Source organism: Hypanus sabinus, chromosome 9 (genome assembly GCF_030144855.1).
Source record: "Hypanus sabinus isolate sHypSab1 chromosome 9, sHypSab1.hap1, whole genome shotgun sequence".
Lineage (NCBI taxonomy): Eukaryota > Metazoa > Chordata > Chondrichthyes > Myliobatiformes > Dasyatidae > Hypanus > Hypanus sabinus.
Window position 1 is genome coordinate 37916773 of NC_082714.1, and position 24843 is coordinate 37941615.

The following is a 24843-nucleotide window of genomic DNA, read 5'->3' on the forward strand; positions in this document are numbered from 1 at the left end:
ATTCCTGAGATGTCTGGGCTGTCTTACGCAGAGAGGTTAGAGAGACTGGGCTTGTACACGCTGGAATTAAGGAGACTGAGAGGGGATCTTATTGAAACATATAAGATTATTAAGGGATTGGACAAGAGAGAGGCAGGAGATATGTTCCAGATCCTGGGAGAGTCCAGTACCAGAGGGCACGGTTTGAGAGTAAGGGGTAGGTCATTTAGGACAGAGTTAAGGAAAAACTTCTTCTCCCAGAGAGTTGTGGGGGTCTGGAATGCACTACTTCAGAAGGCAGTGGAGGCCAATTCTCTGGATGCTTTCAAGAAGGAGCTCGATAGGTATCTAATGGATAGGGGAATCAAGGGATATGGGGACAAGGCAGGAACCGGGTATTGATAGTAAATGATCAGCCATGATCTCAAAATGGCGGTGCAGGCTCGAAGGGCAGAATGGTCTACTTCTGCACCTATTGTCTATTGTCTAAATGGCTGTGCCCTCTGGTCCTAGGTTCACCCACTACAGGAAACATCCTCTCCATAACCACTCTATCTGGGCCTTTCAATACACGATAGGTTTCAATGAGATGCCATCTCATTCTTCTAAACTCCAGCAAATGCAGGCCCAGAGCTATCAAATGCTCCTCACCTGTTAACACTTTCATTCCCAGAATAAATTTTGTGAACCTCCTCTGAGCCCACTCTAACACTCAAGTATTTTTTTCTTAAATAAGGGGCCCAAAACTGCTCATAATACTCCAAGTGCACTCTGGCCAATGTCATATAAAACATCAGCATGACATTTGCTTTTATATCCTAGTCCTATTGAAATGGATACTAACATTGCATTTGCTTTCCTCATCACCAACCCAACCTGGAAATTAACCTTTAGGGAATCCTGCACAAGGACTCCCAATTCTGATTTTTGAATTTTTCTCTCCATTTAGAAAATAGACTATGACTTCATTCCTTCTATGAATGGAGCTCGACCATACGCTTCCTTACACAATACTCCATCTGCCACTTCTTTGTCCATTTCTTCTGCAGACTCCCTACTTCCTCAGCACTACGTGCCCCTCCACCTATCATTGTTATGTTTACAACTTGGCTACCAAGCCATCAATTCCATCATCCAACTCATTCACATATAATGTGAAAAAAGCTCTCCCCATACCAACCACTCTGGAATACCACTAGTCACTGGCAGCTAACCAGAAAGGGCACACTTTATTCCCACTCTTTGCCCCTTGGAGTTAGACAATGTTCTATCCATGCTAGTATCTTTCTTGTAATACTGCAGGCTCTTATCTTGTTAAGCAGCTTCTTGTGCAGCTCTTTGTCAAAGTTCTTCTGAAAATATAAGTAAGCAACATCCACTGTCAACAAATACACTCAAAAACTTCTATAGTTATACCATGGAGAGCATTCTGACAGGCTGCATCACTGTCTGGTATGGAGGGGCCACTGCACAGGACCGAAAGAAGCTGCAGAAGGTTGTACATCGAGTCAGCTCCATCTTGGGCACTAGCCTACAAAGTACCCAGGACATCTTCAGGGAGTGGTGTCTCAGAAAGGCAGCATCCATTATTAAGGACCTTCAGCACCTAGGGCATGCCCTTTTCTCACTGTTACCATCAGTTAGGAGATGCAGAAGCCTAAAGGCACACACTCAACGATTTAGGAACAGCTTCTTCCCTTCTGCCATCCAATTCTTAAATGAACATTGAAGCTTTGGACACTACCTCACTTTTATTTTAAGTATACAGTATTTCTAGTTTTGGCACATTTTCTTAAAATCTATTCAATGTATGTAATTGATTTATTTGTCTATTTATTGTTTTATTTTACTTATTATTATTTTTTCTCTCTCTGCTAGATTGTGTATTGCATTGAACTGCTGCTGCTAAGTTAACAAATTTCATGTCACATGCCGGTGATAATAAACCTGATTCTGATTCCGATTCTCCACTGTCTATCCTGTCTGTTATGACCTCAAAGAATACCAATAGAATTGTCAGGCAAGATTTCCCTTTAAGAAAACCATGCGAACTTTGACCTATTATATCACGTGCCTCAAGCACCCTGAACCCTCATTCGTCATTCGTCATGTGGATAGCCAGAGGCTTTCCTTGGGCTGAAATGGCTAACATGAGAGGACATAGTTTTAAGGTGCTTGGAAACAGGTACTGACGGGATGTCAGGGGTAAGTTTTTCACACTGAGGATTGTGAGTGCCTGGAATGACTTGCAGGGATGGTGGTGGAGGCTAAAATATTAGGGGTATTTAAGAGCCTCTTGGACAGGCACATGGATGAAAGAAAAATGGAGGGTTATGGGTTTAGTACTTTTTTTAAAGTATTATATGGGTCAGCACAACATGGAGGGCTGAAGGGCCTGTACTGTGCTGTAGTGTTCTATGGTTCTATTTCCCAAATCTGACTGTCAATGCCTTCTCCATCGTACCATTTAATACTTAGTTGTTAAAAATTCAGGTATACTGGTTGGAAGCCAGCCCTTTGACCCAACTGGTTCAAGCTGACCAAAGTGCCAACCTGATCTATCAGTAGGTACTCATTCATCAGAGGCACATCAAAAATTAAAAGCAATTAAATCTCTGAATTGGTGAATATTTTAAGGTAATGAGAAAACAGAATACATTTGATGACCTGACCCACCTACGTAATGTCAAAATCATAAAATAGAAAATCACAAACAATATTATAAATTTTCAGTCCACTATCAGAAAGCATTCAGGCACCATCCATGTAGGCAAGAATGAGGTTTATGGACACAGCTGGAATTTCAAGCCTAACATTCTAATCTTGAACTCAATAATCCAAGCATCATTTCCATAGGAGTATTGAAATGGAACAATGCATGATTCTATATTGAAGGGAAAAGGCGCACACCTTGGCCAAACCTTCCAAAGTCCAGTACCTCCACTCCAGGATTGATAAGATACAGTCACTTACCTCAGAAATATGATAAGAGGGCTGGGCTCCAGGCGACGCTCAAGTTACACTCAAGTATGTGGGCTCAAGTTACACTCCCCCACCAAGCATCCTAATGTCCAGGCCTTTGAGAACAAAGTTGATGAAGTAAGAGCAAGACTGACCTACCAAAGAGAGCTGAGGGACGGCTGTGTGGTTGTGTGCAATGTCTCACCAAAATATAACTTACACTTACTTGCCCCAATGAAGGGTCTCAGCCTAAAACTTCTGCCCTTTATTCCTCTCCATAGATGCTGCCTGACGTGCTGAGTTCCTCCACTATTTTGTGAATATTACTCTGGATTTCCAGCACCTGCAGAAATGCGTGTTTACACCTGCTTCACCTGACCGCACCATACAACCTGGTTCCTTTTCAATTCATTGGAGGGATGCTGGAGCATCCTCGGACAATGGTAGAGATGGAGGGGTCTTCTTCCTAATTAATACATTGTGGTGCTCGGACATAATGGTCCTGGTGATATACTGTTCACCAAGCCTGGAATATACAATGGTGAAATGTTGCCCATACTCCCGACCAGAGGAGTTCACTTAAGCTGTCCTGACGACAGTCTACATCCTACACCAGGCTGATGTGAAGCCTACACTCAATGAATTATACTCTTTGTTCAACAGCTCTGAAATGGGATACTCCAAGATTCTCTACATCATTGCTGGTGGCTTCGATGAGGGCAACTTCAAGAGTGTTTTACCAAAATACTACAAGGCAGGTCTCCTGTCCCAGCAGAGGTCCAAGCACCCTTCACCATTGCGACACAGTACAACCAAAGACACCTATTGAGCCACCCCTCACCCACAATTTGGTAAATCACATGACCACAATGTGCTCCTTTTCCCCATATATAACAAGTTGAAATGTGAGGATCTAGTACAGAAAAGACTCGGCACACAGCCTTAATCATCACCATCATGAACTTTAACAGCAAGATACTCTATAACAAAGGTGTCAATTTGGGTGTGCCCAAATTGGAAACCATGGGTGAACTAGGAGATCCACTCTGTACTGAAATGGACTGTGGTGTTCAAATCACATGACCCTGACCTTTACACAAAACTGAGCTGTTAGCTGTATAAAGCAATCAGGAGTGCCTAGAACATGGAATTGTACAGACCACTTAACCCACTGAAGGTCAATCTAATGCTTCCTCCCACATAGCCCTCTATTTTTCTTTTATAAATGTGCCTATCCAAGAGTCTCTGAAATCTTCCTAATATATCCACTACTATCACTATCTCTGGCAATGTGTTCCATAATCTTACCACACTGTAAAAAAAAACCTACCTCTTATATTGTGATGGATATTCACTTTCCAAGTCCCAAAGGCTTATTACTAACCTCAGCATTTTAGTATGAGCTTTCCAAAGGGTCAGAGTTGTTGGTGACAAAGTTAAACTTTTACCAAATATACTTTGCTCAACTTTTTGTTGTAAACAAGAACTGGTCGCCAGTTCTTAATGTAAATTGCAAGCAGGTATCAGTTTGAAGTTGGAGGCACAGTTTTGTAAACAAAAGTGTTAAGAATGCAATTGTGGTTTGCAAAAATGTGGCGGTCCATGGCTTCCTCTTGTGCCAAGGTGGAGGAGTAACATCTTATATTGCATTTGGGCAGCCTCCAACCTGATGGCATGAATATTGATTTCTCCTGGTGAAAAAAAGTTCTCACCCCTCCCTGCTTCTTCTATTTCCCACTTTGGCCTCTTACCTCTTCTCACCTGCCAATCACCTCACTCTCTTTCTTCTATGGTCCATCCTCCTCTCTATGAGATTTCTTCTTCTCCAGCCCTTTACCTTTCCCACCCACCCGACTTCACCTGTCACTTCTAGCTAGCCTCTTTCCCTTCCCCTCAACTTTTTACTCTGGCATCTTCTCCCTTCATTCTAGTACTCAAAAAGGGTCTCAGCCCAAAACTTCAACTGTTTATTCATGTCCAATGATGCTTCCTGACCTGCCAGGTTCCTCTAGCATTTTGTGTGTGCTACCTCAAGAGGCTTTTTGTCTGTGTTAGCCAACACAACACAATGGGGCTACATCACTTAGCACGTCAAACATGGTTCCAAGTTGGGATGTTTGTGTACTCCGATGGTCACCAGAAGCTTTAAAGAGTATTTGTGGAGTTATTTTATTCCAGCAAAGATATCTGGAAAACATCATGTGCAAATGAAGTAATCCAGTAGCAAAAACACTGTAAATATTAGAACGCGTTGTGGATTGTCAGGAATGACAAGGGTAATGACAGAGAGAAGAACAAGAATTCATTCCTCAACCTTTGGTTTCTATGATGGACAACTCATTTGTCTTCAACTCATGGGTATGTTCTTCTAGCTCATAAGCATTGTACCTATGTTTGGAAATCTTTTGTAACTCAGAAATTTTCTATTTATCAGAATTCCTCTAGAGTATTAAATGTATATTATGAATTATTTCTCTAAATTTAAATGCATATCATTAAAAATAAAATGGTGTGTTTAAACTACTTTGTTAGCTGTTTCATGGGGGGGAGGCACCATTCAAGCATGGGATATTAGCGGCTGGACTTCACCACAGAGTCCAGTCAGGGAAGTAAGCTTATCCTTGAAGAGTAAGTGAACACAATATAACCTCCCAATAGTGTATATTAGAATGGGCTTAAAATCTTTTGAGTTTAGTGCCTTATAAACTAATACCATCACAACATCTTCCCTTTACTTTCTTCCAATCACTTTAAAATTAAGCCTTCTCGTATTAGCCATTTCCACCCTGGGAAAATAACCTGGGTTTTCTACTCTATCTGTGGCTCTTACTACCTAATAACACCTCTATCAAGTCGGTGCTAATCTTCCTTTGCTCCAAAGAAAAAAAATCCCTAACTAGCTTAACCTCTCCTCATAAAAGATGCTTTCTAATCCTGGTAGCATTCTGATAAATTCTGTCTCCCTCTCCCTCCCTATAATGAGGGGACCAGTACTAACTACAGTACTCTTCATGCAGCTCTTGAACTCAATCCCGACTCATGAAGGCCAACACACTTGAGCAGCAACTTTGAGGGATCTATGTACATTGATTACAAGGCCCTACTGTTCCTCCAAAGAGATAATACCAGTTCAAGATAGAGAGTCAAACCAGCCTTCAGTTGTAGCAGTACTTTACAGGCAACTAGAGTCAGGCAGCATCACTGACAGCAGCACATATCTTCTCAATTAGGAGCAGTTTGGTATTTCACCACCACCCTCCCATGCAACTTCCATATCTCTTGAATCCACAGTCACTGGTGTGGCTGCAGGATCAGTCTTCCAGTAACCGAACATGTGGAAAGCATGTGGTGTCCCTGGCCATGTCTTTAAATCGCACACAGTGCCTTTAGATCCTGCTGGTGAGAGTATTTGTACACATATTTAACCTCTCTCTGCTTCAATCTGAGATTTCCACCTGCTTTAACATCTCTATCATACAAGTAGCTAAGTTGAACTAGGTAATATCAGCAATATAAAAGTACTGGTCACTGACTTCAGGAAGGGGATCAGTGCACATGCTCCTGTTTATTTTAATAGTGCTGAGGTTGAGAGTGTTCATCTTCAAGTTGCTATGAGAGAACATCACCAATCGCTTGTCCTGTTCCAATCACGTTGATGCCACAGCCAAGGAAGTTCACCAGTACCTCTACTTGTTCAGGAGGCTAAATAAATATGATATGCCTCCTTTGAGCTTTAACAATATTTATCAATGCATCATAGAAATCTTAAAAGCATGTACCACCAGGCTCAAGAACAGCTTCTACCCCACTGTAATAAGACTATTGAAAGTTTTCCTAGTACAATAAGCTGGACTCGTGGCTTCACAATTTACCTCATTGTGACCTTACACCTTACCAGCACTGCACTGTCTTGGAACTATAACACTTTATCTACACTCATAATGGTTTACCTTCAACCATCTCAATGTACCATTATAAGGAATTGATCTGTAAGGGTGGTTTGCAAGTCAAGTTTTCCAATGCGCCTCAGTACATGTGACAATAATAAACCAATTTACCAAATTTAATGGTCAATTATTTCAAGGGAAGGAAATAAGAGAAGTTATGTGCAGATTGTTCCTGGTGTTCCTTGTGTTACAACAGTGGCTATGTTCACTAACTTTGATGTTCATTGGCTAAAACGCACCTTAGGAATTACACATACATAAAATAGGTTTAGTAGGAATGCTTGTTTTTAAGCAAGGACTCACCTTGTTTGGAAAAGCCTTGTCTATTTCTTGCTGCAATTTTTTCTGCACATCCGGATACATGGCCAGATAGTACAGAACGTTAGAGAGTGTAGTACTGGCTGTCTCATATCCAGCCATGATAAAGATAATACACTGTGCCAGAACTTCCGAGTCAGTCAGCGCTACAGAAGAGAAAGAGCCCATTGTTGTAAATCACACCATCTTACAATGAAGAAATTAAAACATTGGGTTAGCATTGAAATTATTTGACTTTTGTTATTCCTAGTGATTTAAACTATGCCCCCACTAATGCCATAGTACCTGTAATTTATTAGACACAGACTAAAATCTAGAAGTATAGCCAGTGAGATCATGGGGTAGGTTATGTACTAGTGTTCAGGAAGAGAGTTAATTACTTATTGTACTACAGCTCATCGGATCCATGTCAGTTCTCAGAGCTACCTGATCATTTCCCCTCTGTTTACTTTCCTTTTAAGATATTTTCTTTAACATTGGTAATCCAGATGTACATTGTTTGCTTGGTAGATCATAGCTGTTTTCATAGGACGGAGGCAGCAAGAGACAATTGATACTCAAATGGCTAATCTAAAGATGGCGCATTGTCACACAAGTCTGCGCAGGTGCTCATGGCAAATCTACACCTATTCTGCATCTCCCAGCCCCCAATATCTGTCCCATATCTGCAGGGAGAAATCAGGTATCTCCCAGTGGGATAAGAACAACAATTTCCTGTTCTGATTGTTTTCATTAGCTGGTAATTTCAGAGCAGTTTGAACAGCGCAAGTCAAGAGACCAAGGTGTTAACCAGGTACACTAAAGCAGTGATTCCCAATGGGGGTGGTACTTATGTGTCCTAAGGGGGATGTTAGAGGGCAATAAGCAGCACCCTAACTTGAGGCACGAGACCTGACCAACCCTAACTATAGCAGGCACTTCCAAAACAAAAGAGTGAGACACTGGAACAGAGGAAGAAACATAGCTCTGTAGGTGGTGAGCAGTCATCATCACAATGCAGCTAAAAGTTAGCAATCTCATCTGAACTTATCAACCAAACAGATATTATTTGGGATGCATAAATTACAACCAGGGTGCCCAATGGTTCCCCTTGACTCGCGATGCAGAATGAGTTCATGTAATTTAACAGTTGGTAAGTCAAAAGTACACCCTCTCATCTTTCTCTACAGATCTATTAAAAACAGGTTGCACAATGATCAAGCGCTGACTGGAATCTAATGATGGAATCAGTGAACCTGCTGACCCTCTTGAGGTGTTCAAAACGACCTATCCAATGAAGCCATGAAACCATCAAGGTTGCAGGAACATTTCTAGAGTCTAGATGCTAGACTAGATGCTAGATGATGCTAGAGTCCATTATTAAAGATGAAATAGTGGCATATCTAGATAGCAGTGATAGGATTGGGCCGAGCCAGCATGGATTTACCAAGGGCAAATCATGCTTGACTAATCTGTTGGAGTTTTTCGAGGATGTAACCAGGAAGTCAGACGGGGGAGATCCAGTGGATGTAGTGTACCTTGATTTCCAGAAGGCATTTGATAAGGTCCCACATAGGAGATTGGTGGGTAAAATCAAAGCTCATGGCATTGGGGGGAAGACATTGACATGGATAGAAAACTGGTTGGCAGATAGAAAGCAAAGGGTAGCAGTGAATGGGTGTTTCTCGGAATGGCAGGTGGTGACTAGTGGGGTGCCACAGGGCTTGGTATTGGGAGCACAGCTGTTTATGATTTACATCAATGATTTAGATGAAGGCATTGAGAATAACATCAGCAAATTTGCTGATGATACTAAGCTGGGTGGCAGTGTGATATGTGATGAGGATGTTAGGAGAATTCAGGGTGACTTGGATAGGCTGGGTGAGTGGGCAGATACTTGGCAGATGACGTTTAATGTGAATAAGTGTGAGGTTATCCACTTTGGGAGTAAGAACAGGAAGGCAGATTATTATCTGAGTGGTGTAGAGTTAGGTAAGGGAGAAATACAAAGAGATCTAGGAGTCCTTGTTCATCAGTCACTGAAGGTGAATGAGCAAGTGCAGCAGGCAGTGAAGAAGGCTAATGGAATGTTGGCCTTTATTACAAAGGAAATTGAGCACAAGAGCAAGGAAATCCTCTTGCATTTGTACAGAGCCCTGGTGAGACCACACCTGGAGTGTTGTGTACAGTTTTGGTCTCCAGGGTTAAGGAAGGACATCCTGGCTGTAGAAGAAGTGCAGCGTAGATTCACCAGGTTAATTCCTGAGATGTCTGGACTGTCTTACGCAGAGAGGTTAGAGAGACTGGGCTTGTACACGCTGGAATTAAGGAGACTGAGAGGGGATCTTATTGAAACATATAAGATTATTAAGGGATTGGACAAGAGAGAGGCAGGAGATATGTTCCAGATCCTGGGAGAGTCCAGCACCAGAGGGCATGGTTTGAGAATAAGGGGTAGGTCATTTAGGACAGAGTTAAGGAAAAACTTCTTCTCCCAGAGAGTTGTGGGGGTCTGGAATGCACTGCCTCGGAAGGTAGTGGAGGCCAATTCTCTGGATGCTTTCAAGAAGGAGCTAGATAGGTATCTTATGGATAGGGGAATCAAGGGATATGGGGACAAGGCAGGAACCGGGTATTGATAGTAGATGATCAGCCATGATCTCAAAATAGTGGTGCAGGCTCGAAGGGCCAAATGGTCTACTTCTGCACCTATTGTCTATTGTCTATTTCCATAAAATACACCCTGAAAAGGCTACTTATGGTACTACTCAGTTCCAGAAGAAGAAAGATGCATTTGAAAAGTGTGGTACTCTCGAGTTATTTGCCAAGAAAGCTATAAATGACCTTGATAGCAGTCTCATTGTTTCTTATAGCATTTCCAAAATGATAGCAAAGTACGGAAAATATCATACAATTGGCAAAAGATTAATAACGTTTGCTGTATCAGAAATGTTCACCACTGTTCTCAAAATGGATGCCAGTATTTTAAACTCAATTCCTCTGTGTAATAACTCTGTAGCTCATTGTATTGACAAAATGAGTGAAGACATTGAGTATCAGCTATACACAGAACTACAAAAGCTGATCTGTACAATAAAATAAACATTCTAAATATGAAACTGCAGGGTGAGAATTTCAATTTAATCTAGGCTTAAAGTGCAGTTTCCACTTTTATTGGAAAATTGGAAATATATAGACAAGTCATTGGGAGAAGAAGGTCCTTACAGTTTCCTTGCATGGAAAGTATGGCATTCTCTATCACAGATGGTGATTTGCAAGAGTACTGCTTATACTTGCAGTCATGGAAAAAGGGTTTTCAGAATCAATTAAAGGACTTGAATGATCTGGAAATTCTGGACTGTTTCTTGCAAGACAGAAGAACGGGAAGGGAGCTTGTGAGAAGAAATTATCAAAATTTAGAATGATTAAGAAACAATAATTGATTTTCAAAAATGTCACTTTTGTGGTATGTGGCTAGACTGTCATACCAAGTATCCTTGGTCCTTGGAGAAGAGCTAAACTGCCCTTCATTGCACTTCCATCCTTCTACCTTGTTGAAAGAGGCTTCAGTGCAGAGAACCACATACTCACAAAAAACAGAAACTGCTTGGATATTTGAACCAGATATTTCAACCTTTGCTAAAAATTGTCAAACTCCAGCATCACATTGATATCAAAGCTGCTGTACAGTTCACAGTTATAGTGTAAGCTAGGTTTGAAGACAAGTAAAAATTTAAAGCAGAATCATTTTCCTCATGTTAGCATATGTGGGTGCCAGAAAGTATATTATTCCTAAGAGGGGTGTTGGCAGGTATGAAGGTGCTCTGGGGGTGTGGGGCATTGGCAAGTTTGAAAATGCTTTGGGGGCATTGAGCAAAAAAGGGTTGAGAAACACTGGAATAAAGAGAATGTTGTGTGATTAAAACAGGCCAGTAAGTATCTGAACAGGGCATACTTGTTTGCAGTGCTTGCTAGAAAAGAATTAAGATGTGCAAAACATCTAAGTGGAATGAGCTGAGGATTGGGCAAACCAAGTATCTATGTTGTTGCTATGTGGTCAATGGAACGGAAGCTGCCATCTTTGAGACTGTCCTTGCAGCCGCCATTTTATGAACTGTTTTGTGAACTAGTTCTTGTTCAGAGATGCTTAATCAGAGCAATTGGGGGAAAAAAAAAGGACACAACGAGGTTGCTGCTGATGATCTGTTAAACCGGATGTCATTTCCAGATGAGAAGCTGTGCATCTGGTTAGGTAGAAATGGCTGGCTTGTAGAAAGAACAGCCAGTGAACTGAAGTTGACTGCGCCCAGTGTTTGGCTGATGTACCTCATGTCACTTTCTCTGTCCGTCCTCAGCCATGTCAGATGTGCTACATCAGCCAAACACTGGGCGCAGACAACTTCAGTCTGGCAGAAGAGCAGTGAAGTAACACTGCCTTAAGCCAGATAAGCCTGACAAATCAATAAAGAGCTTAATCTGATAATAAAGAGGATAAGAATGGAGAATTTCAGGTGTAGCAGCAGTAAAAACTCTGGAGGTCAACCACTGCAGAAGTGGATGAGCCCACATTGGAAATGTGGAGATTACATCGGGGATGAAGTGAAAGCCTGGCTCGTGTGAACTCCTGTTCCCGAGTTTTACCTTTTCTATTCTTTAACTGTTCAGAGAGGATCGGAGAAACTTAGCAGGTCTACACAAATTCAATTTTCTATGACTTGCATGTTTTAACTGAACCATTAAAGGTAATTGTTGGTTAAAACAGATTCTCCTTGTGCCTAAACAATTAGTGTTGAAGGTGAAGGAGTGTACTTGGACGACTTCGATGTGAAGAAATGTCAAGACTGGGCGTGAACGGACAGTTGACTCCATTTCACCAGTTAAGGCATCCATTAATCGCTGATTAAAGCATCAAGGAAGATTAAGACATTGAAGCGAATGCGGAAGGTGAGCGAGAGTTCAGCACTGACTGCCTTCCTTTTGATCACTGCCGAGAAGGAGTCTGTGAGGAGCCTATCATTGAGTGACTCACTGGCTTGTGTAGCATCCCTCTCTTTCAATGAATGTTGGTGATATCATAAGATGCTATCATGGTTCTGCATTTATGGATTGGACTATTGTGTTTATGGACTGTGGACTGTTTTCAGACTTATGGTTTTTATATTGTGGTATTTCTTTTAAATCACCTGTTCTTTTCTGTTTTGTTGAGCAAGGTGAGCGTGTCTGGGGGTTGATGTTCTGTTGTGTTTTGTTTCTTTCTGTGGGGAAGAGGTTGCTTTTTGGGGGTTGATGTTCATTTTGTGTGTGGGGGGGTTGACTGTCGAGATGCCATTCTTTTTCATGCGAGGGGGGTGGGTTTGATGTTTCTCTCTGAATGACTTTCATGTTCTTTCTTTTGTTTCATGGCTATCTAGAGAAGACAAATTTCAAGTTGTATATGGATACATGCTTGACAATAAATGACCCTTTGCAACAGCTGACCAGACAAACAGCACAGACAAGGGATTCAAGATATACTCCACTGCTGGTACCTTTGCATGTTGAATTGTTGACATTGCTCTGATGCTCTGAGTTGGTGACATTTGCTTGGGAATCAAACATTATCTGCAGAAAATCTACCCGATCCTAAGAGTTAAACAAGAGTCTTATGAGATTCAGCTACAACAGTACCAAAATGGATTTCTCTCGTAAGTACTCTGAAATTCCACAGTGTGAAACGAAAAGCAGAATTTGTCATCTCCAGAGGGACCTGAACTCTGGCTGGGTAAACACCATTGAGAACTCCACTTCCACTAATGCACTGAGGCTGCTCTGGAGGTGTCAGAGAGCTTCAGATCTCCACTGAGGATTCAGCCCAATCATTTCCACCCCCCCCCCCCACCCCAACCACGCAGACCTGTTGATTACGTATTTGGAAAAGAACACTTGAACTTATCAGAAGGATATTAACCCCAGCAGATCAGCTAATGACAATCAAAAAGCTGCAGATGTTACCCCTGCAACTCCCCACTAACCATTCCCAGTTATAGCACTTTCTGATCCAACTGCAAGAGGCGTAATACCCTTCCTTTCAACTCTTCCCATCATCCGGGGATCTGAACAGCGCTTCCAAGCAGTGATTCACTTGCACTTGTAGTCTGCTGTATAATATTCAGTGTTCCCACTCTTACATTCTCTCTTTGTCATCAGTTTGGCTCAGTATTTGTTTTTATATTTGTGTCCAACAGGCCCACTATTAACAATGCTGTATACAGATAAGAAAGAATTATATGCTTGTAACTCTCTCCATTAATCCATTTGGATTAACCCATCAGATTTCCTTTTCTTCGTCCCACTATCCATGTTGCTCAAAACATCCTGATTTTCTCTTTCTCGATTCTGAAAAGAGTTCTGGACCTGCACATTAGCTGTTTCTCTATCCATAGGCGCTGCCAGACCTGCCGACTGTACAATCCCAGATGCCAGATATTATGTATTATAGGAAGGAGAAGAAAGAAGAACTTAATAATTTTAAATACCTTTGGCCTTCATAGTTTGCTTGTGTACTAGTGATGATACAACTATCTTGCAGGCCCACCATGTCCCACTTTCTATAGCAGGGTATGCTAGTCACAGGTCAGACAAGAGTATTTACTATCTTGGGCCTCTACTCTGGGGAGCACATTTCTCAGACTTCTCCTGAATTCCAGATTGAATTTCTGCAAACCTCAGCAGAAGGATGGGAGAAAATGGAAAAAGAGCAACTGTTGTAGAGTTTCTGCACTATTGCAGCAGATCAGTGTAATCCTCATCAGCAATTATAAATAGTTAGTGAAGGGGTAAAGTATGGGCAATGCATTAGGATGGTGGGGAAAAGGCAAAAAAGATACTGGAATACAAACTGTTCCAGTAGGTGGTTTAATACTCACTGTGCTTCCATTTTTTTGTCTCTTTTTCCTCATAGCTAATACAGTTTCCATTAAAAACTTAGCCACATCGATTGGGATGAAGCTGAATTGAAGTTTTTCCAGGATTGGAGTAATTGCAGGAAACATCACTGAGAAATGAAGGGGAAAAATGTACAAAATAAGTTCTAAAATGTACAAAATGAAGTGCGCGTGCACACACACACATGTGAAAGGAGAGAGACTAAGTGAGGAGTGCAGAGGAAGAATAGGGAAAAAAAGAACATGGTAAAACATTGTACAGCCTACGGATATACAGAGAGTTGTATATTTGAATATTAAATCTCGATATAATGTAGGAAGTATATCAGCCAATTTACGCACAGTAAAATCCCATTGAGGTCAGGACACTCTCAGTGCTTCTGATATTAGTTTATTGACCTTAAATTCCTCGGTGTTATCATTTCAGAGGATTTGTCCTGGGCCCAGCATGTAAGTGCAATTACATTAAAAGCACTGCAGTGCCTCTACTTCCTCAAAAAGGTTGTGAAGATTTGGCATGACATCTAAAACTTTGACAAACTTCTATAGATGTGTGGTGAAGAGTATATTGACTGATAGCATCTGGTATGGATACACCAGAACCTTTGAACAGAAAATCCTACAATAGGTGGTGGCATGGCCCTTTCCATCTTGGGTAAAGGCCTCCCCATCACTGAACTGCTCCCACAACCCATGGACTCACATTCAAAGACTGTTCATCTCATGTTCTCGATACTTTTTGCTTATTTATTATTTATTTTCCCTTTTGTATTTGTTGTCTTTTGCTCATTAGTTATTTGTCCATCCTGTTGGGTGCTATCTTTCATTGATTCTACTGTTCCTTGGATTTACTGTGTAAGCCTCAAAGAAAATGAATCTCATAGTTGTATATGGTGACACACATATATGCATATATACATACATACATACACACCTTAATAATAAATTTACTTTGAACTTCAACCAAAATAATTCTGTTTTGTGCAGAAATGCCTTGGGCCTTCACCCACCACAGTGAGTAGATAACTTTAAGTGGAACATAATAATAGGACCCACTGGAATAAGGCCATTCAGATCTTCAACTACATTCTTCTGTCATTCAGCTCGATTATGACTATTCCATGCCTGTCAAACTGAATTCACTGATAGCCTCTGATAATATGGAAGCTCGGGAAGTTTTAAGAAATAAAGTGAATGGAATAGGATCTTTCATGCCATTTTTTTGTAACTTGGCAAACTCTCATATGCCCCAAACAGATCTTCCAAAGCTGATCCTAAATGCATGAAGGTATTTGTACATTCCAACAAGAACTACTTTTCAAACAGTCAGTCAGAAGTAAGTGATCAATGTCCAGTGCTGAGGCTCATTGTACCAAATCTGTGCACATTTTCAAATAGCGACAAGAAGTATCAAAATCAATCCCATAATTTTCAAGAATACGGCCTTTGTTGCCAATCCTAGAATTTAGTAACTGTCTTGACCTCGATTGGGTGCTAGTGATGCCACCACGTCCCATGCATTATTTGATTGCAAGTTCTAGGATTTATACCACAAAGTGAAAGAAAAGTGATAGATTTGCTGTGTAACATTGCAAAAAAAGTCAAAATAATAAAATGCCAAGATTTTGAACTTAAATAAGCCAACTGCCTATATATAATAGTACTGACAGGCAATAAATGGCTGAAAACAACAGTTAAAATGGAATAAATGAGCACTGCAAAAGTTCCATTTTACATTGCATATGTTGTTCTTATGAAGCTTAGGCGAATTTGCTGAACATTATTAACAGGCAAAGGGAGCATCAGGGACCCAAGTAGACAGGTCAGAGTCATCCTTGGTCAAGAAGAGTGAGAGAGTAAAAGAATAAAATTTAACTCCAATTAAGTTAAACTAATACTTTAAATCACTTACAAGCAAGAAAAACTGCAGGTTTAAACAAGGAGAATTTTATGAGTTTCTTAATATTGACGATAATCAAGTCATCAGCATTGTTGGTGGAATCAATATCCACACCGAATGAGACACTGGAGATTACATCCAAGCCATATGGTCCACAGATGCTATTAGAAGAGAGATAATATTCATTAGTTTTATATGAAGTTTATACCACATGAATGTTAGGGCCAATTCAGCCAACATTTCAGCTCCATTCAAGCTTTATCCAGCTATTTTATCAGATACAATCAGCTTAACTTTCTAATCCTTTCTCACTCAAAGTTTGGACTAACCTTTCCTCTTATTTAATGACTGGAAAATAAATAAGACTACAAATTCTTGAATTTTATACAAAAAAAACTGGAGGAAACCAACCAGTTAAGAAGTGAATAAGAAACCAGTTAATATTTCAAGTCGATGACTTTTAGTGATCTTTGGTTTCTATTTTTGGTTAATTTAATTATTGCCCTATTGGAGCACGTTCAACATTTTCACTTTCCTGGACCAAGTCCAAATAGAAACCAAATGTGCTGGAAAAACTCAAAACAGTCAGGCAGTTTCTGTGGAAAGGAAAACAGTCAAAATTTCAGATCTGTGACCCTACATCAGAACTGGGAAAGAGAGCTGCAAGTCACTTTTCAGGAGAGGACAGGAGAAGAACATATAGAATAAAAGGGAATTTTTGTTATAGAGCAAATCAACTGGCTACATTGAGTTCTTGGTCTGTGTAATGAATTGTTAATGGTAAGTTGGTGGAACAGCAATATCAAAACTGATAGAATCAAGGAAAAACTGAGCAACATGTTACAAAAACGAAAAAAGGGGAAAATCTGAGAAAACTACATGGGTCAAGCAGGGTAATACTGAATGTTTCAAATGAGGGACTCTTTGTGAAATATTTAAAAGAGAGAATCAATTTTGTTACTTCAGATTGCAGTGAAACAAGTCAATAGGGGAATCACCCCACAGAGTAAAGTCATGTGGCAGACGGGATCAGCTTAAGCTTATATGGCTGTAATTCATTGCTAATATGGTTCTGGTATGCTGGTATAGGCCAAGTAAAACAGATTACATGAAAAGCAAAAGGAAAGAAAAGGAGGATGGCAGGCAAAAATGCTTCTTTTATTGACAAATCAAGAAGACAGAGTATATCAACTGAAGGTGGATTATTCAATATTGAGTTCAAAAGGCTGCAAATATCAGATAGAAGATTTGGTATTGTTGCTCAAGCTTGTGTAAGGTCTTAATGTAGCAGTGGAAACCATTCATTTTGCTTTATAATTTTCATTCGAGGCCATCATATTCTCAGCTCCTGGCTTGCATATTATATAGTAGCACCATCTGCTTCAAAGGAAACATATAATGTTAAATATCTATCTATAAATATCTAAGCAACTCCCATCAGAATCAGGTTTATTATCACTGACATATGGCATGAAATGTGTTGTTTTGTGGCAGCAGTATAGTTCAAGCTATAAAAATTTCCTAATGGTAACAAAGATAAATTGTGCAAAAGATAAACAATGAGCTAGTATCATGTGCCATCCAGAAATCTGATGGTGGAAGTGAAGAAACTGTTTTTAAAGCTGTGTCTGGGGCTTCAGACTCCCGTACTTCCTCCCCAATTGTAAAACGTGAAGAGGACATGTCCCAGATGGGGAGGGTCCACCCTGTTGAGGCACCTCCTCTTGAAGATGCTATTGATAGTGGGGAGGGTTGTGTCCATGATGGAACAGGCCGAGTCTACAACCCTCTGCAGCTTCTTGCAACTTTATGCATAGGAGGATCTGGCCAGGCTGTGATGAAACTAGTCGGAATGTTCTCCACTGTATATCCCTACTGCGAAGCTTCCTGCACTTCCACCCCTTCAAAAAATGTAAATACTCAGGGCATTAGAATCCAACTTCTCTAAGCATTTCTGAAAATTATTTCTGATATTATCATTATTGCTTTGTTGGATCATCTTCAGTGACTCAATATCTTTTTTTCTCTAGCAACTTTGATGTAATTTGCATTAAAATTGAAACATTCAACAACTGAATGCTTTCACTTGTACTGAACAAGGCACAGACAATGATAATCTGTCAGGCCTGCTCCCAAAGGCACCTTCCAGTCTCCAGCTAGATAATACAATTCATGTTTGTTCCAGACTTATCACCTGCAGCCTATTTAACCCCAATTCTCATCCACAGTCCTTGTTTACTTATCCAAAGAGCTTGTCTCAACTAGTTGCTCATTGCCCTCACTCTCCCTGCCTAAAGTTTAATCTGTTGCTTACTGTGTTTGGTTTCTGTTCTCTCTTGCATTATGGCCCTTCGTGGCTTGTTATTTTGTGGTCTATTATTAAGTTACTGCTTACTGCTACATCATCTCCACTGCTCTGTTTTTGGGTCAAGCCTCTTCTACATTTCCTGAACCTACTCTTCAATCTTGTCAGTGAGTTAGTATTCAAATAGCCTTGCCTCTGAATTGTGGTCTCAAGATTGGAAAATGGCAAGTTAAAAAGAAAACAGCTTTTTGTAGATACAGACACACGTTGCTGAAACATGGTGTGGAGGTGGATAAGGCTGGGTTGACTATCACAATGGATCATTCCCATCAATCCTTAATAGCAGTTTGAAGTGACATTGATGAAGTCTGGATAACGAGTTTGGTCACTTCTGTCTGCAAAATGTAAAAGAATATCCAAACAGGATTTAATATTTTTTCAAAGAATAAAATTAAAATATGTCGTTGTCCAGTGAGGAAGCTGCCTTTGAGAAGCTGTGCAGAGCTCTTACATCCCAAGTCAGACATCTGAACAGTAGGCACAAACTGGCTGATGGAGGGTATTGAGTAAATTAATGAATAGTCCACAAAAATCATACTTCTCATTTGTGACAAGACTGTTTGATAATCCTCACAACAATTTAGTGGAAGCACAATAGGCACCAAAGGAACACAAGCCTACAATTAAACAAAATACTTACTCCTTCACGCTGACAGCTTCATTTAGACTTGCTTTCTTTTCAGCTAATTTCACAAGTTGTTCTGCGTGGTGATTAATTATTGACCACATCTGGAGAGGGGGAAATAAAGAAAACCAATGTAAAGGATATACAGTAAATTGGTCTACACACCAAATCTATGTCCCCAGAGGCTTGATCCCAGAGGCACCCTGTCCCAAAATGCTCTGCCCTACAGATCTGCAACTGATGACTTGACATATCCAGCTCAGGCTGCACTGCTTGCCAGAAAAGCTTCTTATTTCCACAGTGCATAATTTGTAATTTATGGAAAACAATATGTAACTCATGTCCAATATTTGATATCATGTTGAAACTGTCATAATTTTAAAAAGGCAATTTTAAATGCCTTTTACTGTTGGTTGCTTCCTCCCCCTCATGATTTCCCAGGACACAGAACATCATTCAAGCCAACAAGTCTATGCTGGATATCAGAGCTATCCCACTTGCCCATATATTTCTGTCTCAGATGGTCAATTCCATCCCGAATAACTAGGTAAGGGTCATTTGCAGTATCCTGTTACCCTAACACCAAGTACAATGGATCCTGAACATTTGCTCATGTCAGCAAACTTGGAAATGTGACAAAAGTGGGGATAACTTCAATCAAATGCAATAGAAGAAATAGGCTAGTTGAATGGAAGCTTAGCAGTAGATGGGATTTAATACAGAGAAAAGTGATGGATTTTGACAAAATGAGTGAGGAGAGTTAAATGTAATGATACTGTTCCAAACAGTGCACAGGAGCAAAGGGGCCTGGTGCTCATGGCCATTGAAGGAAGATGGCAAGATATATTGAGGAGATACGTAGTAAAGCATTCAGAATCCTGCGGTAGAGTACAGCAGGAGAAGATTATGCTGATTATTTTTTTGTATATAAATCTCTACTATTATATCCAGTTGCTGCACTTTGGAAAAACTGCAATGGACTTTGAGAGGGTGAGAAGGATATTTTCCAGGGTGTGTTCAGGAATGAGTTATTATAGCATCAACTTCGATGGGTGAAACAGGAGTGATTTCCCTTGCAGCAAGAGAAATTGCAACTTATTCAAGACAAATAAATAAAACAGACAATATAGAAAGTGAAGAGATAGAGAGTTGAAGAGCTCTATGTAATCAGCATACACTTGGAAACCAAACTATTATTCATGTCATCAGATGATGTCATCAAGATGCAACATACAGGAAATAAAAGGAGGCTCCTTGGGTGACCTCTAAAGTTGATGCAAGATGGCTATTGCAGAGATATGCTTGTTCAGACTTGTCCCAATGCAACCCAATGGGCCATGCAACCACATGAGGCTCTCCCAAACATCAATTTGTGAGATGACATGGAACTTGGAAAGAAGTTACTCAAGAGGAAACATAAAGCTAGACATGGACCAATTATTGCAAGTACAGGTGAGCAGAGTTTTCTCTAAACTGGAGAATGTACTTTAAACAATAGACAACAGACAATAGGTGCAGGAGTAGGCCATTTGGCCCTTTGAGCCAGCACCACCATTCACTGTGATCATGGCTGATCATCCACCATCAGTACCCCAATCCTGCCTTCTCCCCATATCCCTTGACTCCGCTATCTTTAAGAGCTCTAACTCTTTCTAAAATCATCCAGAGAATTGGCCTCCATTGCCTTCTGAGGCAGAGCATTCCACAGATCCACAACTCTCTGGGTAAAAAAGTTTTTCTTCAACTCCATTCTAAATGGCCTACCCCTTATTCTTAAACTGTGGCCTCTGGTTCTGGACTCCCCCAACATCAGGAACATGTTTCCTTAATCCCTTAATAATCTTATATGTTTCAATCAGATCCCCTCTCATCCTTCTAAATTCCAGTGTACACAAGCCCAGTCGCTCCAATCTTTCAACATATGATAGTCCCGCCATCCCGGGAATTAACCTCATGAACCTACACTGCACTCCCTCAATAGCAATAATGTCCTTCCTCAAATTTGGAGACCAAACCTGCACACAATACTCCAGGTGTGGTCTCACCAGGGCCCTATACAACTACAGAATGACCTCTTTGCTCCTGTACTCAACTCCCCTTGTTATGAAGGCCAATGTGCCATTAGCTTTCTTCACTGCCTGCTGTACCTGCATGCTTACTACCAGTGACTAATAAACAAGGATACCTAGATCTTGTTGTACTTTCCATTTTCCTAACTTGACACCATTCAGATAGTAATCTGCCTTCCTGTTCTTGCCACCAAAGTGGACAACCTCACATTTATCCACATTAAACTGCATCTGCCATGCATCTGCCCACTCACCCAACCTGTCCAAATCACCCTGCATTCTCATAACATCCTCCTCACATTTCACACTGCCACCCAACGTTGTGTCATCTGCAAATTTGCTAATGTTACTTTTAATCCCTTCATCTAAATCATTAATGTATATAGTAAATAGCTGCGGTCCCAGCACTGAGCCTTGTGGTACCCCACTAGTCACTGCCTGCCATTCTGAAAAGGACCTGTTAATCCCTACTCTTTGTTTCCTGTCTGCCAACCAATTTTCTATCCATGTCAGTACCCTACTCCGATACCATGTACTCTAATTTTGCCCACTAATCTCCTATGTGGGACTTTATCAAAGGCTTTCTGAAAGTCCAGGTACACTACATCCACTGGGTCTGCTCTTCAAAAGTTTCCCAATCCTCTGGCTTCCCCCTCATTTTTGCTACGCTATACTTCTTCTCTTTTACTTTTATACTGTCCTTGACTTTCCTTGTCAGCCACGGTTGCCCCCTACTCCCCTTAGGATCTTTCTTCCTCTTTGGAATGAACTGATCCTGCATCTTTTGTATTATTCCCAGAAACACCTGCCACTATTGTTGTTCCACTGTCATCCCTGCTAGGGTATCCTTCCAGTCAACTTCAGCCAGCTCCTCCCTCATGGCTCCATGGTCCTCTTTGTTGAACTGTAATACTGACTCTTCTGATTTTCCCTTCTCCCTCTCAAATTGTAGATTAAAGCTTATCATATTACATTCACTACCTCCTAATGGCTCCTTTACCTCGAGTTCCCTTATCAAATGCAGTTCATTACACAACACTAAATCCAGAATTGCCTTCTCCCTGGTAGGCTCCAGTACAAGCTGCTCTAAGAATCCATCTTGGAGGCACTCCACAAACTCCCTTTCTCGGGGTCTGATTCTCCCAGTCTATCTGCATGTTGAAATCCCCCATAACAACTGTAGCATTACCTTTGCAACATGCCAATTTTAACTCTTGATTCAACTTGCACCCAATATCCAGGCTACTATTTGGGGGCCTGTGGATAACTCCCATTAGGGTCTTTTTGTCCTTACAATTTGCCAGTTCTATCCATACTGACTCTGTATCTCCTGGTTCTATATCACCCCTCGCAACTTTATGATAGCAACTTTGAACAATGGGTAACTAAGCACATTACTTTGAAGAAACAACAAGCAGGATCGACAAAGAAGGATCAATGGATATTTTGTACTTGGGGCCACACATGAGGCTGCTTAACAAGTTAACAGCCCTTGGTATTATAGGGAAGATCCTAGCAAGGATAAAGCGGTGGCTGATTGAGAGGAATCAAAGAGTGGGAATAAAGGGAGCCTTTTCTGGTTGGCTGCTGGTGACTAGTGGTGTCCCACAAGGGTCCGTGTTGAGGCTGATTCTTTTTACACTATACGTCAATAACTTGGATGATCAGATAGATGGCTATGTGGCAAAGATCGTGAATGATATTGAGATAGATGGAGGGGCAGATAGTGTTGTGGAAATAGAGAGGCTGCAGGAGGAGAATGGGTAAAGAAGTGGCAGATGGAATACAGTGTCAGGAAGTATATGGTCATGCACTTTGGAAGCAGAAATGAAAAAGTAGACTATTTTCTAAATGGTGAGACAATTCTAAGATCTGAGGGGCAAAGGGATTTGGGAGTGCTTGTGCAGGATTCCTTAAAGGTTAATTTGCAGGTCGAGTCTGTGGTGAGGAAGGCAAATGCAATTTTAGCATTCATTTCAAGAGGACTAGAATATAAATGCAAGGATGTTGAAGCTTTATAAAGCACTGGTGAAGCCTCACTTGTGAGCAGTTTAAGGCCCCTCATCTAAGAGAGGATGTGCTGATATTGGACAGGGTTCAAAGGAGTTTCACGAAAATGATTCCAGGATTGAAAGGCTTATCAAATGAAGTATTTGATGGCTCTGGGCCTGTACTCACAGGAATTCATTAGAATGAGGGGTGACATACATTGTCCTAATATATTGGATCTTATATCATATCTATACTTGTTTTGACCACATTACACTTTACTTTTCTTGAAAAACATCAACTCTGGCCTCTGTTCCTTCACTAAAGACAAGGGGTTTTATCCATAGCAATCCTTTTCTGCATGCAAGTGCATCGAGAGACCACTTTCAGATATTTCTCCCATCAAGAGCAGACAATAAATCTTGAAAATCTTTCCCACTGCAAAGCATCTCAAAATAGACAATCCATTCTCTCTGGTGAAACCAGCAACCTAATCACAGATTACAGAGCTGCCTTGTTTGAGATGCCTCTCACTTTCCTCGCTAGTACTAAAATACATTGAAAATACTTTATATATCCATTTTATGACACATTTGTACAGAAAAAAAATTGAGGAAACTTGTCCTTGGTGCATTCTGAACAAGGAAAGAATTTTTTCTTAATTTGATGGGATGGTGTTAGGAAACACTGAGGGAGCATTTCTGGTGGTGATGATAGACAGGTAGAAGCAAGGCCAAGTTAAAAATAGAACTGAAGGAAGACCTATAGGTTAGAAAGAAGTATTTCTCCATGCTTTCAAAGAAGACAACCTAAATGATGAGAATTCTTATCAAATACCAGAATGCCAGTATCTGACATGTTCAAGCTAGAAAATTGTTCAGTACATGGTTACTGTGGAATATTGTTAAAATGCAACCTATTAGCAATTTCACCATGATAAACTGTATTTAAATTGCTATATTGTTGTTCCTCTGTGTGTTATCAGCACCTACCTTCTTACCCGCATGAACCAAATGATACAGAAGGTGTGTATCTAATGTCATGCAAACACAAAGCTTTGTGACTGAAGGATTCAAGTTCTTTACCTCTTTTAGTCTCCCACTGCTAAATGCTGGTGAAAGCACACTTCGTATTTTCTTCCATTTCTCATCTGCGACAATGCCAACTGTCTCTTCCAATGGTCCATTCAGCCCAATGTTCTACAGAGAAAGACAGGAAGATGTATTATTTTAGTTTTCAAAACAAAACACATGGGATTCGATATCCTGTTATCTCATTGAACTTCTCTTTCCTAACACTGCATAGATTGGACTGCAAGAGGGATGGCAGAGCAGGGTAATTATTTGGGCTATGTCCTCCTTTTCTTGGAGGGGTTGGGGCAGGAAGCAAGAACTAATAAAATTCCAGCTTTTTTGTAATCCATTGAATTGGTTCTTTCGCAGGCATCGCAAGATATTAGATGGTTAAAGGAATGTTGACCTTTCTTGCAAGGGGTATGTAGTAGGGTTGTTTTGATACCATTTTATAGAGGATTGGTGTATTGTTTGTTTGCGGTTTTGGTCCCCACATTTAAGTGAAGCATGTGCTTGCATTGAAGGCAATGCAGAAGGTTCACTAGGTCAAGTCCTTGGACATATGAAGAAATGTTGAGCATATCAAGCCTGTACTTTTTGGACTTTGGATGAATGAGGGGACCTTATTAAAATAAAAAAATTCAGAAAGGATTTGATAATGAGGATGCTGAAAGAATGTTTCAAGCATTGGGAACATAATTTCAGTATAGGGCAT

General features: G+C 40.6%; 1 protein-coding gene across 1 annotated transcript in view; it reads right to left on the reverse strand.

Moving 5' to 3' along the window:
- Window positions 1-24843, reverse strand: part of LOC132399265 (cytochrome P450 3A9-like) — a 62887-nt gene that overhangs the window by 12352 nt on the left and 25692 nt on the right. The window contains exons 5-10 of the mRNA XM_059979485.1: window positions 24141-24254; window positions 19013-19101; window positions 16020-16168; window positions 14090-14217; window positions 12713-12806; window positions 7191-7351 (exon numbers count right to left, since the gene is read on the reverse strand). Coding sequence (XP_059835468.1) covers window positions 7191-7351; window positions 12713-12806; window positions 14090-14217; window positions 16020-16168; window positions 19013-19101; window positions 24141-24254 — 735 coding nt within the window. The remainder of the gene's footprint in view (window positions 1-7190; window positions 7352-12712; window positions 12807-14089; window positions 14218-16019; window positions 16169-19012; window positions 19102-24140; window positions 24255-24843) is intronic.